The following is a 19157-nucleotide window of genomic DNA, read 5'->3' as shown; positions in this document are numbered from 1 at the left end:
GCGTGGCCTAATATGCAGAGGAGCTGCTGCTAGAATTCCACCCCTGCTCTGATGCAGCCAATCCTCCAAGAGCTTCCAGGGCTCTTCGGACAGGGCCTACTGGAAGCTCCAGGAGGATTGGCTACATCAGGGAGGGTGTGGCCTAATATGCAGAGGAGCTCCTGCTAGAAAAAGAGCCCTGACTGGTAGCCAAGAGGATCTGCAGGGGATGACGCCCCCTCCCTGTATCTGGGGCTGTTTCTAACGTTTCAACAGCAGCTGTTAAATAGCTTAAACCAGGGATTCTCGACATGGCACCCATGGACATCATGGCATCCGCCGACACCATTCCTGGTGCACACCAAAAATTCTTAAGAATGCAGGCAGAGCCAGGAGGGGGGCTTCAGCCCTGTGAGGCTTCCGATTGGCTGTACAGTTTTTTCGCGACACTGCTTTTGGTGGCAGCCGCCGCCACAAAGCAAGGCGCTTCACTGTGTGACGGAATTGAAGCAGCCACTGCCGTTGTACGGCCGATTGCCTCCTGTGCTGCAGCCATTTTTGTGGCCATGCCCACCACAGTGTATCAGAATCCCAAAGGCGCTCGCGGGCTCCAAAAGGTTGCGAACCCCAGGCTTAACGGGCTCCTTTAGGAAAAAAAAAGGGGGGGATGCACATACCTAAAAGACTTTCTCTCTGTGGAGAACACTCCGCACCATGGTGGCAAAAAGGGAAATGCCCCATCGTAAAATGTTGCACATGCCATCAATGCCAAGAGTTGAGTCCCCAGCCCAATTTAAGAGACTCCACCGCCAGAGGTCCAAGTGAGCTGATCCAGAGGTTCTTTTGTCGTCACCGGTGACAGGAGGAAAAGCTGTACCAACATCCTTCCTGCATTTTTCCTCCCCACCATCTTCACAAAGCCATAACATTTATACATTTCTGATAACAAAGCAAGTCTAACTGATTGGTCACAAAGTTCTCGCTTCTGGCCCTCTGTGGTGTTTCATTGGTCAAATGAATCCCAACTCTCATTTTAGAAACAAAAGATGAAGTGATATCTCATGGGGTCTTTTAAACAGGAACCCCTCCCCCCACCCCAATATTTTCTTCCTGGTATCTCACATCTGTGGTTTCCTGTTCTTCCTGTGGGCACTTGGCCTAATTCCAGAAAATGTGTAAGAGGCAGAACTTCTACCTTTGTGATATGTCTCCGGAGATAGGGAGAATGTTTCCTTTCTCTCAGAAGATGTTTACAGAACATGATGAGAACGTATTCTTGCTAAAGAAAAGGGCTTTCTTTTGATATCTAATGTGCTTAGCAAAGATTCTAAGAAGAAACTACATTTTTCTTTGTTCCCCAAAATCACTAGGCCTATAGCCCATAGAAAAGTGCTATTTTGTATATTTTAAGGCAGGTTCCGTGATCAGTTAGTGCGAATATGTTCTATGACAGGGGTGGCCAATGGTAGCTCTCCAGATGTTTTTTGCCTACAATTCCCATCAGCCCCAGCCAGCATGGCCAATGGCTGGGGCTGATGGGAGATGTAGGCAAAAAAAAAAATCTGGAGAGTTACCGCTGACCACCCCCGTTCTATGATTAGTTAGTGCAAATCTTTCTGGCACTCTGTGCATGTTCTAGTGCAAATCTGAATCTGCATTCTACAGAACCACCCTCCGCTTTAAGAATACCAGTGTGAGCCCTTCTTCTTACAGGTTTCAAAGCTCTACCTCACCAAAGTCCCCTCCTAATTACAGCCCTCACCACACATGGCTTTTGTCTAGGCAGGTCAGGGGTGGAATTCTAGCAGGAGCGCCTTTGCATATTAGGCCACACACCCCTGATGTAGCCAATCCTCCAAGAGCTCACAAGGCTCTTGTCTGTAAGCTCTTGGAGGATTGGCTACATCAGGGGGAGCGGCCTAATATGCAAAGGAGCTTCTGCTAGAATTCCACCCCTGAGACAGGTCCTATGTTCCCCAGCACAGTTTTTATGGTGGCCAGGGGGACTCCTGCCTCTCTTTTTCACCAAGCTGACTGGCTCCAGCCCCGGCTGTCTCACGAACTATCATTTAGGGAACCACGGCGGATTACGAACGAAGGAGAGGCTGAAGTTTTCCCTAAGAGATGTTCTGTCAAATTTGAAAACAGAAGATGGGTCTTACCAGCCAAGAGCCCCTCATCATTAGGCCCATGAGGGCCGGAGTCCTGCTGACCATTACAGCAGACAGTGCCGTCAAGCTGACGCTTCCTGCAAAATACATGTAGGTGGAATGGATTCGGTCTTTCACGTACTGCGGCCAAATGCTGGAAGCAAGAACAAAAGACACGACGTTTCAGAGTACTGCTTCGTGAACCGGTGATCCGTCGCTTGACTGAATCATAACTGCTCTCAACTGTCCCGGCTATTTTCTCCGTTACCCTAAAGCTCCCTTTAATGCTTTCTGAAGAACGGTTCACAAATTACTTACATTCAGAAGTAAAGCTAAAGGTAGTCCCCTGTGAAAGCACCAGTCGTTTCTGACTCTGGGGTGACGACGCTTTCACAAAATTTTCACGGCAGACTTTTTACGGGGTGGTTTGCTATTGCCTTCCCCTACGCTTCCCCCCCAGCAAGCTGGGGACTCATTTTACGACCTCGGAAGGATGGAAGGCTGAGTCAACCTCAAGCTGGCTACCTGAACCCAGCTTCCGCCGGGATCGAACTCAGGCCGTGAGCAGAGCTTGGGACTGCAGCACTGCAGCTTTACCACTTTGTGCCACAGGCATTAAGAAAATAACTACCAAAAACTTGGCTTCTAACATTCGAACGCACGTGCAGCTGAGCCTATGGATGCCTCTGGAATTTCTGAGCGCAGGGAATAGGCGCCACCACAAAATGGCTTCCATCTAGCTCAGGGGCCAATCACAAAACACTTGGAGACTGCAAGCCACTCCACTGATGGGGTCATAATTAAAGTGTATATAACAGCAGAAAAACAACAAACACTGTGTGCAAAACCCTCAATAAAATAAAGTCTCTCTCTGTTATTTCAGTAAGCGCAAAGACGATATCACTCGACTGAGCTTGTGCCTTGAGTGAGAATGTAATCAAGCGGTCTTAGGTGACGTCAAAAGGATGCAGAGCAGATTGGCTCTATGAGAAAGCGTTTCATGCGAAACGCGATCCAAAAGTCGACTGGCATGTAAGGAAAATCACCCTTGGAGCCTGATCTTTTTAAGGAAATTGGATAACACGGAGAACTGAACAAAAGGAATGAAGGACTAAGTACTGAGGACTGTATTTTCAGTCCCTGATGGATCCTGTTCCTATGTGATTTTTTTGTATGCTGTGTATTCGGTATCGTCTTTACGCTTACTGAAATAACAAAGAGAGATTTGTAGAATCTTTCGGGCTCAAGTGCCTTCACTAGCCAATTCATTTGTAAATTAATAAAGTTAACAGGTCTAGTTACTTCACATGAAGCATTTCAAGTGTTTTGGCACTACTGTCTACTAATACTAACCACAGCAACGTACTTGGCTGTATGATACCTTTTTTTGTAGCAGGAACTCCTTTGCATATTAGGCCACACCCTCTGATGTAGCCAATCCTCCTGGAGCTTCCAGTAGGCCCTGTACTAAGAGCCCTGTAAGCTCTTGGAGGATTGGCTACATCAGGGGGTGTGGCCTAATATGCAAAGGAGTTCCTGCTACAAAAAAAGCCCTGGCTGTACCCTACTTCCACTCTTCTCAGCTAAGCATGAAGACTTCTGGGTAGCCAAAGAGGCTTCCTAGTTAGCAGAACACTAAAATCCAACCCACTGTATGTCTCCCTGCAGTAACAGAAGTCTATTTCAAACCGACTGTAAGCTTACTACAACCATTTCAATATTCGATTCTCACCCCGTCCAACTGGAAAAATCTAGAATCGATTACTACAGTTGGAGTTATGCCTTGTTTCCCCAAAGTTGCATTTTGGGAGCCAGTTTGATGTAGTGGTTAAGTGCGTGGACTCTTATCCGGGAAAACTGGGTTTGATTCCCCACTCCTCCACTTGCAGCTGCTGGAATGGCCTTGGTTTAGCTATAGCTTTTGCGGAGTTGCCCTTGAAAGGGCAGCTTCTGGGAGAGCTCTCTCAGCCCCATCTACCTCCCAGGGTGTTTTTTTGTAGGGGAGGAAGGTAAAAGAGATTGTGAGCCACTCTGAGATTCAGAGTGAAGGGAGGGATATAAATCCAATATCTTATTATTACAATTATCTCCATCCTCCCATCCTGAAGACGAATGTAGGCAATGGAGAGAAAAAAAACCCCCAAGACAACAGACAGGTGTGCACATCCCAGACTCACAATCCATGGACAACAAATGTACTTTGAAAACATTCCTGTAAAAATAGACTGGGGTGGGTCCTGCTTGTTCTGCCACCCTATCGCCTCTCCCCTGACATGTTTTAGGTATGTTTGCTTACACGGCTTTGTCGATGGCTCCAACCTCGTCAGACAACCCCAGGCCATAATAGCAGAGAGCTCCAAGGCCGACGACAGCACCTCCGGCCACGAACCATCTCCCCATCTGATCCGCTGGTAAATAAAAGTCAATAATTATATGGCTTAAATTGCTTTCCCCTCCTCCCAGCTTCAAACACCTAACGGAACTTCCAAGTTTCTTCTGTAAGGACAAACCTTCCTTTCTGGATTCTAAAGACCTGCTATGTTTTGATAAAATATGACAGATTTCAAGCTTAGTATTTTGAATTACATTTCATAAATCGTGTCTCTTTCTAGGGATAAGAATTCAGGACCGATTTCGCACTAGGCTTGTTCCAGGCGGAGAGCCCTTTTGCTCCCGGCGCTTCTCTTGCTTTTCGCACAAGCTGCCTCGGAGCTGCGAGCTGACAAACCATTTTTCCACAGCAAGCGAGATCCTCTTACAAGCGGTTTCCGCTTGCCACAGAAAAGCGGCACGCCAACTCACAGCTCCGGGGCAGTTTGTGCGAAAACCGAGAGAAGCAGCGGGGGCAAAAGGGTTCTCTACCCGGAACAAGCCCTAGTGCGAGATCAGTCCGTGTTTAATATCACATCATGGCTGCATTCAGACTCACGACAAACACAACTTTGCAAAAGGTCCCAGTACAATTTGTAGCTGGTTTCACGTACTCCCTCTCATCTCCCTCCAGCCCTCGACAGCACGGTGTTTGACGGTTTCTGAGTCAATCAAACTCTGACCTGTTGAGACATCTGAACTGCAGCCACCCAAATGAACTGGGGTTCATTTCTCTCACAAACCGGGATCCTGTAGTGGACTACTGCCCCTTGTCTGTGTGGGGCTGTCCTTGAAGACAGCTTGGGAAGTGATCCAGTTAGCACCCCTACACCTGGAACACCTTATCTCTTGAACACTCTGGCCTGAGCAGAGTTCAGAAATTAGTCCACTGGTGACCCGTTTGCTACTGGGTTAAAAATTCACGATGCTGGTTCTTATCCTTAACACCCATTCATGACCCACAGCTCATCCTATATGAACCCTTGCGCCGATTTTTGCCATGATTCTTTTTGTGGCATAAAACGGCTAGCAAAATGATGTGACAGGCACTTCCCATATTTCTACGGATCTACATGGTATGCGGGGAACTGCCAGAGAAGAGAATCCCAAGCCAGGGCCCACCCCCAGAAATTTACAAGCCCTTTCATCTTCAAGAAAAATGCATATAGTCAATTTTGGTTTTTTTTCCATTTCTCTCTTGGTTTTTATCCGCCCTAAGTTCTGTTCTACCCTCTATCTGCAAATGACACAACATCAGTTGGTGTCAGAAAACATACACATATGTGCGTAAGCATACCTTTGAAGAACCTTTCCACTGAGGGTTCAAAAGCCGCTTCCTTTATTTCTTGACCAAGTTTCCCCCGGCGGAAACCCATCCTGGCTTTGGTGGCATATCCCTGATGCAAGCAAAATCAAAGGAAGAACAGTGAATTATATGCTGTTAAGTAAACACAAGTGACAAAGTAAATAGTCCAAGGGAAAGACAGTTAAGTAAACACAAGTGACAAAGGAAACAGCCCAAGGGAAAGACAGCTGGAGTCAGAACTTTCCAAGACCGTGTTTTGCTGTGTGCACCATAAGTGTGCCAACGAAGACACACCCCCTTCCCCGCAAGACATAAGAAATTCTAAGGGCTGGATTCAAACGGTTGTTTCAAGAGGGAAGTGTTCTTTTTTAGTCCTGAAGAAAGGGATGTATCCCATGTAGCTATCTCTTCAGACACAATCCACCACCCCGTGCTGAATCCCCATCCTTTTAAATGTTCCCTGATGCTTAGCAGCAGGTGTTTGACTGGTGGAGGCAAAAATGAGAGGAAGCAACAAAGGAGACCTTCGCGTGAAGGTATGAAGTTTCCTCATACCAAGTCAGATTCCCTAGTCTATCAAGGTCAGTACTGTCTATTCTGGTTGGCAGTGGCTCTTCAGGATATCAGGCAGAGATCTTTCAAGTCACCTACTGCTAAAACCAGAGAAACATCCCACAGTTTTAACCACGCACAAGACACCTTCTTTCTGTTCTGTTTTAGGCAGAAGGACTATCATTATTATTTATTCCACTTGCTGAATTGCTCTACCTTGGTTAGTGCTGGCTCTAAGCATTGTACAACAACAAAAAAATATACAGTCATTGAACCAATAAAGTCAATTCAGCTAGAATCAACATATAAATCCCAATGGCATCTTAATTCAAGTACTGCAAGTCCAGGTTTTAGGTGCTGGACTGGATTGGGGGGGGGGGGGGGGGCTTTGATAATTGCTGCCCTCAAGCAAAAGCCTGGTGGAACATCTCTGCCTTACAGGCCCTGTGGAACCGTAAAAGATCTCACAAATATTTTACAGTCTTATTCAAGTACTGCAAGTCCAGATTTTAGATGCTGGATTGGATGTAAGGGGACCCTTGAAAAGGGTACGGAGGAGAGAGGTGCCAGCTCAGCGACCGTCACTGCTCTCACACAAAATCCTGGAGGAACATCTCTGCCTTACAGGCCCTGCAGAACCGCAAAAGATCTCACAATGGCGTCTTCCAGCAGAGCATTCTACCAGGTTGGGGACAGGACTGAAAAAGTCCTCGCCCTTGCGGAGGACACCCAGACCTCTTTAGGGCCAGAGGTCACCAGCAAACTCCTGCCAGTAGAGGGCAATGCCCTTCCCGGGTCATAGCAGAGGAGGCGGTCCCATAGATATGTCACTCCGAGACAGCTTAAGGCCTTAAACCTTGAATTTGACTCGGTACTCGACAGGAAGCCAGTGTAGCTGGCACAGCACAGGTTGAATGTGTGCCATCTGTGGCACTCCCATCAGGACTTGCGCCGCTGCATTCTGGACCTGCTGAAGCTTCCGGGTCAGACCCGAGGGTAGGCCAGCGTAGAACGAGACATGCCCAGTTCCTAGCAGTACACTCAAGGCCATATTAGGCTGTTAGCCAGACTGATACCACCATACTTGATTCGTGCTGTCCTCTGGATACAGTCCCTTATAAAACAAATTGCAGTTACTTTCTTCACCCAAAGGATGATTATTTCTTCACCCAAATGGTGATTAACACATGGAATTCACTGCCACAGGAAGTGGAGACGGCTGTCAGCACAGACAGTTTCAAGAGGGGACTGGATAAACATATGGAGCAGAGGTCCATCAGTGGATATTAGCCACAGTGTATTGCTGGAACTCTGTCTGGGGCTCTGATGCTCTGCATTCTTGGTGCTTGTGGGGGGGGGGGCAACCGTGGAAGGGCTTCTAGAGTTCTGGCCCCACTGGTGGACCTCTTGATGGCACCTGGTTTTTTGGCCACTGTGTGACAGAGTGTTGGACTGGATGGGCCATTGGCCTGATCCAACATGGCTTCTCTTATGTTCTTATGTGACACAGAGTGTTGGACTGGATGAGCCTTGGCCTGATCCAACATGGCTTCTCTTATGTGACAGAGTGTTGGACTGGATGAGCCTTGGCCTGATCCAACATGGCTTCTCTTATGTTCTTATGTGACACAGAGTGTTGGACTGGATGGGCCACTGGCCTGATCCAACATGGCTTCTCTTATGTTCTTATGTGACACAGAGTGTTGGACTGGATGGGCCACTGGCCTGATCCAATATGGCTTCTCTTATGTTCTTATGTGACACAGAGTGTTGGACTGGATGAGCCTTGGCCTGATCCAACATGGCTTCTCTTATGTTCTTATGTGACACAGAGTGTTGGACTGGATGAGCCTTGGCCTTATCCAACATGGCTTCTCTTTATGTTCTTATGTGACACAGAGTGTTGGACTGGATGGGCCATTGGCCTGATCCAACAGGGCTTCTCTTATGTTCTTACCCGATAAGGCTGCAAGAGACACTGATTCGTCTTCAGAGTGGAATTCCTCAAGGCAGGTGAAAACTGAGAAAGTGCTGGGCGGAGACTGTGGAACGGGAAGGCCCGAAGGCACACCAGCCTTGCTGCAAACATGCCTGTGACCGTCAGGGGCAAACTCTGTAAGGATTTAAAAGCCAAAGTGAAGATCTCATAGCAAAACTATGACAAACGCAGAAGCACGACAGAAAGAACAGAGCCGGAGCCTGCTTGCAAGCGTAGCAACAGTTCAACATTGGAAGCTGCCTTGTACTCAAGGTCTCTTGGGCCCAGCCAACGGCTCTTTTAATAGACAGCAGCTCTTGATGGCCTCAAAGCAGGGCACTCGTTCAGACAAAGGACCTCGAGATTCAACGTGGAACACTCTGCACCCAAAGAACATCACGTCACGACCTTCATTTTAAATACACGCAGAGGAAAATGTTTAAAAAGAGGCACTGCTCATAAAACAGAATTCTACAGACTTTTTGCCATGCTGGAAGAACTGCTCTACCATCTGTCTAAAGTGTAGAAACCGGTCACACGTACAGAAGTAGACGGCCTTCGCACGAGGGGACAGAAAGAGGCATCTGGATTCTTTTTCCTCCTCCGACCTTTGAAAGGGTGCCGCTAAAAAGAGGTGCCACGCGCTTCTCTTGCAAGGCCCCTTCAACGCACGCCCCTTGTAGTTCTTACCACAAGGCGGAGGAGTGAGAACTTCACAGAAAGGGAATTCCTGAAAGGGTATGGATTCCCAGGCTGGCTCCTCCAACTGCCAGAAGGAAGGCTTTTTCTGTAGCAGGAACTCCTGTGCATATTAGGCCACACCCCACTGATGTAGCCAGTCCTCCTGGAGCTTGCAGTACATTCTGTACTAAGAGCCTTGTCAGCTCTTGGAGGACTGGTTACTTCAGGGGTGTGTGGCCTAATATGCAAAGGAGTTCCTGCTACAAAAAAAGTTTTTTAGTTAATAATTGGATGGGAGAACTCCAAGGAAGTCCAGGGTCACTATGCAAAAGTGGGCAACGGCAAACCATCCGTTAGCATCTCTTGCAGAGAACCTTAAAGCAGGGTCCCCAACCCCCAGTCTATGGACCGTTACTGGTCCATGGCCTGTTAGCAGCCAGGCCTTAAGCTGTATAATTATTTCATTATATATTACAATGTAGTAGTAATAAGAAGACATTAGATTTATATCCTGCCCTCCGCTCCGAATTTCAGCGCCTCAGAGCGGCTCACAATCTCCTTGACCTTCCTCCCCAACAACAGACGCCCTGTGAGGTGGGTGGGGCTGAGAGAGCTTTCACAGCAGCTGCCCTTTCAAGGACAACTCTGTGAGAGCTATGGCTAACCCAAGACCATTCCAGCAGGTGCAAGGGGAGGAGTGGGGAATCCAACCCGGTTCTCCCAGAGTCTGTATACTTCACCTCCACATCAAACACTTCAGAAATAAAGTACACGACTGTATCATCCTGAAACCACCCCCCCCCCCAAATCCGTGGAAAATCTGTCTTCCACAAATGGTCCCTCGTGCAAAAAAGGTTGGGGAAAGGAAAGGTCCCCTGTGCAAGCACCAGTCGTTTCCGACTCTGGGGTGACATTGCTTTCACAACATTTTCACGGCAGACTTTTTACAAGGTGGTTTGCCATTGCCTTCCCCAGTCATCTACACTTTCCCCGAGCAAGCTGGGTACTGCTGCCTTAAAGGTCACCACAAACTAGCCGCAATGATGGAACTTACCACCACCATAGCCTATTGTGTGGGTGTGCTTGGTGGGGGGGGGGGGGAGTGGTTTGAGAAGAGAGAAGTCAAGCCATTACTTCGCTCAAAAGGGTTTCTCTCTCTGACTCCCTGAATCAAAAGTGCGAGCAGCACACAGGAAGAAGCCTTCATTAAGGATATTAGACACAAATCCTTTAAAATGGGTCATGTAGATAACATGACTTTTAACTGTCTGATCTGTTGATAGGATATGGTATGCTAGTAACCAGGGTGGATAAAAATCAATGATTTTTTTTTTAAATTTAAATCAGAATTTTAAAATTTAAACTGGATTGTTTGATAAGATGCTTTGAAGAAAAAAAAAATCTATCTAAAGATAGCTTTCTATTTAAGATACATCATAGCCCTAAAGATCTTCCATCATGAAATAAGGATTCATTTTTAATTCTACAGTATGAAACTGTATATTCATGCAATTTTATTAATTCATTCATTAGGGTACGATGTCATGTTCACCCAGAGGTTCTTGCAAGATAAGACTGCGGGAGGTTTCTAGCTAGAAGATACCGTCACAAATGCTTGATTTTGCAGTTCTCAAAAGTGTGAATTTGTACCTGCAGAGCTCTTAAGACATCCCTCTTCTTAAGAGCAAAAATATTTTAAAATAAACACAAGAGTTTTAAGAAAGCAACCCCAATCCTATTGTTCCTCTGCAAATTTATGTACATAGAACCCTTAAAAACTAAGTTTCAAGAAGTTCAATGAAGAGAAATTTGTTTGGGGTGGAAGAGATCTGGATAAGGAGGAGATGTTACAAGCTAAGTGTTGAGGAGGGAGGGGCAAGCATTACAACTAAGTGTGAAACTTTTTTTGCGCAGAATACTCCAAAAGTCTTAAGAGCTCTGCGACGCCTTATGGATGTTTAAGGAAATGCAAGAATACGCATGCTATATAACGGGTGGCCAACGGTAGCTCTCCAGATGCTTTTTGCCTACAGCTCCCATCAGCCCCAGCCACTGGCCATGCTGTATACAATATTGTTTTATATGATATTGTTCTAGCTGACTAAAACAATTTAAACGGTTACTGTCAATGATTATTTTTCTCCTTCCAATAAGGAACGGCAAAACATTTATACAAATATGAATGATTAACCAATGAAACCGGAAACAATTCATCTCGCAATTAGTTCATAATTTCCCATTTCAAATGGGAAATAGCCATCGTTAATTTTCTGCTGGAACTCTAAAACTAACCTGAAGAGTTATTAATCTAAAAATGAACCCTTTATCCGAGTTATAAATACTAAGGTTATTGACAACTAGTAAGAATGGGCTTTTGTGGAGAAAACTGTGATTTAATGTAAGTCCACCCTGGCAGGAATAGAAGTGGGCGGACGCGTTGTTACAGCGTTTGGGAAAGTGTCAGATACCTTTACAAAGAGCTGCATGTGGGCACACCTTCTGCTTCCCTGATGAATAGGCAGCAATCACTTTATGTAGCTATAATTTAATTACAGCACAGAGGAATAGAGGGCTGAAGGAACCTATAGCCAGTAGTAGTATCCACTTTAAACCTTGCTATGTGGCGTTCTGAACATCTGATTTTCTGAATTAGCAAAAAACAAACACCGTTCCTGACTTCCATCTCAAAAAGCAAACAAATTATAGGATGCAGCTGGCGTCCCTACTCGTGTCCAACATAGAAAATGGCTAAAAGATATAACACGAAGTAAAGGAGAATGATGTAAACTGATTTTGGTCCCCGTTGGGATGGAAAATGGGGTATAAATAAAGGAATATATTCGAATTGAGTTGTTTGCCATCCATTTGTACACCTGACAACAATTCTCCTCAAAAGACGTACCTATTCTGGTATTGTACTGTTTCCTCTCGTTTTTATTTTAAGTAGGAAAAGAACTGGGAAGCGGCATGATGGATTCCATTACACAGCACTTGTAGCAATCACAGCCCTGATCGAAGGAAACCCCCTGAGAATCAGACCTGGGAAATGACTCCCACAGAAGTGCCAAACGAAAAATAATTCATGCAGCATTCGTTCCTCAGCCTTAAGAAGTATGGTTTAAATGTATTATATATTCTACAAAAAACCATCTGGTTACTTCTGAACTACTAAAAACTATGGAGTACTTCCCACATGTTGATAGGCAGTGGCTGAGAAATGACTAATTTGGAGTGTTTGTTATTCAAAAAGGGGGAGCAAGAACTAGGGCTACGAAACGGAAAGATAAAAAACCTCCATCTTTGAGTAATTGGAAAGATATAATACGGGATTGTTTTTGATGTCGACTGGAATGAAATCATTTGTTCAATGAAGTTCCTTTTATCTGATAGGAAAAAAAAAAGCAGGACAAATTCTTACTTGGAAACTTTTTACAAGGATTATTTGTGGCCTAGAAATAGATCCCAGAATGTACTTTTTTGTTTGTTTTCAAATTTAAAAAAGGGGCCTTCGTTTCTCCAAAGCCTTTCAAACAAAAAGAGGTGACTGCCAACGAAATGATGCAAGCCAGAGTAACATTTCACACTACAGGCTACAGGGCCATCGTGAGGGTTGGCAGCAAGCAAGAGCTGAGTCAAAGTTAAATGATGTCATAAAGCATTAAGCATGGGAGGAGCATATGCAAGGGCATACTAGTTTTTTTTTAATACTAGAAACGCGCTAATACTAGAAACACACAACTAAATGAATAATATAGAACAGGGGTGGCTAAACTCATTTAATGTAAGAGCCGCATAGAACAAACGTCAGAGGTTTGAAAGCTGCAAGACAGGAAGGAAGGCAAATAGACGAAGGGAGGACAGGTGGAAAGAAAGCAACTTTAACTTTAAATGCATTCTCCAAGGCGCCAGCTGGCTCGGCGAAGTGATTTAAAGAGAGAAATGCCTTCTCCAAGCCAGCTGATGGGTAGTGGGGACTTGGAGAGCCACACAATGTGTGAAAGAGACACACGCGGCTCCCGAGGTGCAGGTTGACCACCCCAATTCTACAGAATTAATTCTATAGAATTAAGCAGTTTCTTAGCACCAAGACCAAAGCGTTATTAGAACTGTGGTCCGATAGCTGTTCAGTAAATATCCAGAAATGTATTACTACTGAGTTAACACACACAATGCCTTAAATTCACATGTAGATTCTAAATAAACTTTTTTTCACACCACCAGTTATATTTTGAATATTATTTTTTTTTGACAGCTGCATCACACTGGCCTGATTAGAAAGAATCGTTTCTATATAAAGAATAAGCTTTTAACTAAAATGAGCATATACTTTAGAAGGGATTAAATTTTTAAAAATCATTTGGTGCACTCTCTAGAAGAAATGTCGCTGAGGCTGACTTACCACAATACAGTTAAGCACAATAACTAATAAAACCACATTAGGGAACATGCAAGAAAAGATGTGACGAGAAAAATGTATTATCTTGTACATTTCTCTCTCCATTTTCATCCAGGGAGCTAAAAGCAGCATCCACAGTTTTCCCCTGTCCTCTCAACAAAGGAGGGAGGTTAGGCAGAAAAAGATGACATTGGATTTATATCCCACCCTATACTCTGAGTCTCAGAGTGGTCACAATCTTCTTTCCCCCTCCCCACCCCACCAGACACCCTGTGAGGTAGGTGGGGCAAAGAGAGCTCTTACAGCAGCTGCCCTTTCAAGGACAACTCCTACGAAAGCTATGGCTGACCCAAAGTCATGCCAGCAGCTGCAAGTGGAGGAGTGGGGAATCAAACCCGGTTCGCCCAGCTAAGAGTCCACACATTTAACCACTACACCAAACTGGCTCTCAAAAGAAGGCAAGCCAGCCAAGGTCAGCTTGCAAGTTTCACAGCCAAACTGAGATCTAGTGAAAAAAGGCAGTACAGAAATAAAACAAATGAAATGAACAAACCTGAGTCTCCAAAATATTGTGTGCGTAAAGGGCTGTCTAGTCTAAGCAGAGTTATGGCAAACCTCGTAGGATTTTCAAGGCAAGAGGCAAAAAGAGGTGGGTCCAGGGCTGTTTTGGGTAGAAAAAGCCCAGCAGGCACTCATTTGCATATCAGGCCACACCCCCTGATGTCACCATTGTTTCACACAGGGCTGTTTTGTAGACAAAGCCCACCAGGCACTCATTTGCATATCAGGCCACACACCCCTGACACCAAGCCAGTTGGAAGTGAATTTCTGTGCATTCCTGCTCAAGAAAAGCCCTGGGGTGGGTTGCCATGCCCGCCTCCGTGTAGCAACCCCGGACTTCCACAGTGGTCTCCCATCCAGGTATTAACCAGGGCTGATCCTGCTAAGACAGGGATGCCAAACTTGTTTAATGTAAGAGCCACATTGAATAAATGCTAGATGTCTGAGAGACGCAAGACAGGAATGTCAGATGTTTGAGAGCCACGAGACAGGAAGGAAGACAGATAGATGAGTAGGGGAAGAGAGAGGCGGAAAGAAAGCAACTTTAAATGTGTTCTCCAAGCTGCCTTGGCTTGAAGAAGCGATTGAAAGAGACAAATGTCTTCTCCAAGCTTGCCAATAGGACAGTGGGGGCTTCAAGAGCCACATAATATGTTCTCCCGAGCCAGTTTGGCCATCCCTGTGCTAAGCTTTCAAGAGCTAACAAGGTCAGGCTTGCCCAGGCCATTCAGACCAGGGCCTGCCAACTACCAATCCACCCAGTCTAGCCACTCAACCCCACAGACCCCTCACGCCATGAAAATACCATTAAATGGCTCATGATTTCTTTCACCTTCTGTTTGTTTCTTTTCTGGAAAGGAGAGGAGACACAGTACAAAAAATAAGACAGTGCAGCAGAAGTCCAGGTGCTGAATCAGGCTCCCAGAAAAAGAAGTTTAAATCCCGGCTTGCCATGAAATTCACTGAGTACGCCTGGGTCCGTCGCCCTGTCTCAGCATCACAACAACCTCATACAGGGTTGTTGTAAGGAGAAATTGGGGGAGGGGCATGTGAGGCATGCCACATTGAGCTCCTTGGAGAAAAGGCCAAATAAGACTTTACTATATAACATATAGAGCATGTATGTAAACCTGTATATAAAACTACATATATCTAGCTCTATATCTTATCTGCCTATTTTTCTATCCACACACTCCATAACGTATAGCGCAGGGGTGGTCAAACTTGCTTAACGTAAGAGCCGCACAGAATAAGTGTCCCAGCAAAAGAGGGAGGGAAGGACAGATAGATGAGATAGATAAGGTGGAAAGAAAGCAACTTTAAATGCATTCTCCAAGCTGCATTCTGGCTTGGAGAAGTGTTTGAAAGCAACAAATGCCTTCTCCAAGCTGGCTGACAGGGCGATGGGGGCTTCGAGAACCACACAATATGTGCGAAAGATCCACATGCAGCGCCCAAGCCACAGTTTGGCCACCCCCAATATAGCGTATACTGGGGGTGGCCAAACTGGCTCGGAAGCCACATGTGGCTCTCTTTCACACATATAGTGCGGCTCCTGAAGCCCTCAGTGCCCCATTGGCCAGCTTGGAGAAGGCATTTGTTGCTTCCAGCTGGCAGCTTGGAGAATGCATTTAAAGTTGCTTTCTTTCCCCCTCCCATCTATTTGCTTTCCTTCCTTCCTGACTTGCGACTCTCAGACATCTGATGTTCCTGTCTTGTGGCTCTCAGACATCTGACGTTTCTTCTCTGTGGCTCTTACTTTGGCCACCCTGGTATACACAGAGAGAGAGATCCAAGTGGGCAGTCGTGTCGGTCTGAAGCAGTAGAACAAAGAAGACTTATAGGTTTATTGGATTTATATCCCGCCCTCCCCGCCGAAGAAAGCTCATGGCGGCTCACAACCAGTAAAATCAGAACAACTGTACAATTAAAATGTACAATCATGCTACTCAGATCAAAGGTTTGCTCAATTTGTTAATTTTAATATTGTCATTGTACCATTTTACATTCTAAACCACTGCCTACCAGGATAATTTCACTTCACTGTCATTGGTTCTTAAATCTGTACCATGTTGCATTCTGGGCCACTGCCTACCAGCTATGTATTGCTTTGCTCACTGTGCTGGTTGGTCTTAAAAGTGCCACTTGACTCCTGCTTTGTTGTAGAATTAAAACAAACTGAACAATTAGAACAGTTTAAACAATCTGGTGCTAATCATATTTGGTATTACCTCACTTCAGTATATATTACTGTATATATATATTAGTATATATTAGGGTTGCCAATCCCCAGGTGGGGGCAGGGGATCTCCCGGTTTGGAGACCCTCCCCCCGCTTCAGGGTCATCAGAAAGCGGGGGGAGGGGAGGGAAATGTCTGCTGGGAACTCTTTTATTCCCTATGGAGATTTATTCCCATAGAAAATCATGGAGAATTGATCTGCGGGTATCTGGGGCTCTTGGGAGGGCTGTTTTTTGAGGTAGAGGCACTAAATTTTCAGTATAATCTAGTGCCTCTCCCCAAATACCCCCCAAGTTTCAAAAAGATTGGACCAGGGGGTCCAATTCTACGAGCCCCCAAAGAAGGTGCCCCTATCCTTCATTATTTCCTATGGAAGGAATTGGAAAGGTGTGCCATCCCTTTGAATGTGAAGGCCCTTGGGAGTTCAATTATGCTTGTCGCAGCCTTGTTCCTGGCTCCGCCCCCAATGTCTCCTGGCTCCGCCCCCAAAGTCCCCAGATATTTCTTGAATTGGACTTGGCAACCCTAGTATATATTACTGATGAGGTTCAGCATATATTAGATGTACAACAGTCACACCATATCAGTCAGTCCAGACCAGTTCAACTTTGTTGATCTTAAAGGAGCCCTTGACTCCTACTTTGCTCTGCAGGACGAGAGAGAGAAAGAGATGATAGACAGGCAGGGAAGGTCAGAGCCCGCCTCATTCTAACGACGCAGCAAGCCCCGCTTTCTCCCCAATGGGGCACAGGGAAGAGGGAGCGCGCCCCACAGGGGTCCCCTCACAGCCCCACAGCCGCGCGCCCCCCTTCGACGACCCCCCGCTCACCTCTCCGCGCCTCCTGCGTCGCAACTGCCTCGGCCGCGAGCGCGTCACGTGCCCTCCCTCGCGACTCCTCCCAGGCGCTCGGCGTCGCTCACGTGACTCCCGGGCGCCCTGCAGGGGAGAGTACGCGCAGTTTCCCCGGCGTCCATCTTGAGTGAGGGCGGAAGAGGTTCCGGTGGCTGGGAAAGGGGGGGGGGTGCCAAAGCGCCGGAGGAAGATTCTGGATCCTCCCGTCGAAAGCAAGGAGGCGTCCATCTTTCGTTGGGGGACGGGAAAGGCAGTCGGCCATGTTTGGTGTGGGCAGTGGAAAAACGGCGCGTCTGAAGGAGGGTCAGGGGTCAGTTTCTCGGGGAAGGGGCGTCTCCTGACAGTTCTCGCGGGGCAGCTGCTATGCAGCTGGAGTCGAGCCCAGGAAAGCCTTAGCGCTCGATAAGAGTCAAGCTCCATAAGTTGGATGCGGAATCCTATGCGGAAGAACCACGCATTGGAGTTCCTGCCTGCGGTGCGCAGCCACTCACCTAGGCTTCCAAGCCCAATTCAAGAAATATCTGGGGACTTTGGGGGTGGAGCCAGGAGACAGTGGGGGTGGAGCCAGGAGACAGTGGGGGTGGAGCCGGGAGCAAGGGTGTGACAGGCATAATTGAACTCCAAAGAGAGTTCTGGCCATCACTGTTAAAGGAACCGCACTCCTTTTAAATTTCTTCCCTTCATTTGCAAATAATGAAGGATAGGGGCAACTTCTTTGGGGGCTCATAGAATTGGACCCCCTGCTCCAATCCTTTTGAAACTGGGAGGGTCTTTTGAGGAGAGGTACTGGATGCTATGCTGAAGATTTAATGCCTCTCCCTCCAAAAACAGCCCCCCCCCGAGCCCCAGATACCCGTGGATCGATTCTCCACTATACCCTATGGGAATCCGTCTCCATAGGGAATAATGGAGTGGCCAGCAGTCATTTCCCCCCCAGGCTTTCTGATGACCCTGAAGCGCGAGGGGGGAGGGCCTCCAAACCGGGGGATCCCCTGCCCCCACCTGGGGCTTGACAGCCTGGAAGCGAGTCATGTTAAGTGGGGTTTACTCCCGAGCAAGTGTACGTAAAGCTGCGTCTTAAGGGGTGTCAACAAGCTGCCCATCTCAATAAAAGGGCTTAGGCTCACAGATCAATTTGACTTGTGGGCATTGCAGAAAAAAACTGCAATGCGGAACACATCCAACATCGGAGGAGGGTAAAGTGTATGTACTGTTCATTGGGAGGAACCATTTGTGCATTATTGCTGCCACCTCTGGTTAGGAAGTTCCTGGAGATTTAGGGGTGGAGCCTGAGGGGACGGGGTCAGGAAGGGGAGGGACTTCAGCAGATTATAATGTCATGAAATCAACCCTCTGTTGCAGCCATTTTCTGATCTCCAGTGTGGAAGCGAGTTCAAATTCTCCTTGCCTCACCTGGCAATCCCATCATGTCTACAGAAGTTATTGTGGCCAACCTCTAGGTGAGATAGGGTTGCCACACCCCAGATGGGGGCAGGGCATCCTCGGTTTGGACGCCCTTCCCCTGCTTCAGGGTGAGGGAAATGTCTATAGAGCACTCATTATTTCCTGTGGAGACCGATTGCCATAGGGAATAATTGAGAGGTGATCCACGGGTATCTGGGACTGGGGGGGGGCTGTTTTTTGAGGTAGAGGCACCAAATTTGCAGCATAGCTGCTAGTGCCTCTCCTCAAAACACCCTCCAAGTGTCAAAAAGATTGGCCCAGGAGGTCCAATTCTATGAGCCCACAAAGAAGGTGCCCGTATCCCTCATTATTTCCAGTGGAGGGAAGGCATTTAAAAGGTGTGGGGTCCCTTTAAATCTGATGGCCTGGACTCCCTTTGGAGTTCAGTTATGCATGACACACCCTTGCTCCTGGCTCCATTCCCATGTCTCCTGACTCCACCCCCAAAGTCTCCTGGCTCCACCCCCAAAGTCCCCGGATATTTCTTGAATTGGACCTGGCATTCCTAAGGTGAGGCCTAGAGATCTGGAATTATAACAACCCCCCCGAGGTTCCTCCTCTCTCTAAACCCCAACCTCCCCAGACTCCACTGCCAAATCCCCATGAATTTCCTAACCCATCTTGGCA

At 46.8% G+C, this 19157-nt stretch overlaps 1 protein-coding gene across 1 annotated transcript in view; it reads right to left on the bottom strand.

Annotated features, from left to right (window-relative positions):
* Nucleotides 1-17207, bottom strand: part of GHITM (growth hormone inducible transmembrane protein) — a 28496-nt gene extending 11289 nt beyond the window's left edge. The window contains exons 1-5 of the mRNA XM_060241047.1: nucleotides 17043-17207; nucleotides 8315-8470; nucleotides 5797-5896; nucleotides 4426-4537; nucleotides 2142-2283 (exon numbers count right to left, since the gene is read on the bottom strand). Of these exons, the coding sequence (XP_060097030.1) occupies nucleotides 2142-2283; nucleotides 4426-4537; nucleotides 5797-5896; nucleotides 8315-8446 (486 nt within the window). The 5' untranslated portion in view covers nucleotides 8447-8470; nucleotides 17043-17207. The remainder of the gene's footprint in view (nucleotides 1-2141; nucleotides 2284-4425; nucleotides 4538-5796; nucleotides 5897-8314; nucleotides 8471-17042) is intronic.
* Between the last annotated feature and the right edge of the window lie 1950 nt (nucleotides 17208-19157).

This window comes from Heteronotia binoei, chromosome 6, assembly GCF_032191835.1.
Source record: "Heteronotia binoei isolate CCM8104 ecotype False Entrance Well chromosome 6, APGP_CSIRO_Hbin_v1, whole genome shotgun sequence".
Lineage (NCBI taxonomy): Eukaryota > Metazoa > Chordata > Lepidosauria > Squamata > Gekkonidae > Heteronotia > Heteronotia binoei.
The sequence above is the reverse complement of the archived record's forward strand: the minus strand, read 5'-3'. Positions and strand labels throughout refer to the sequence as shown.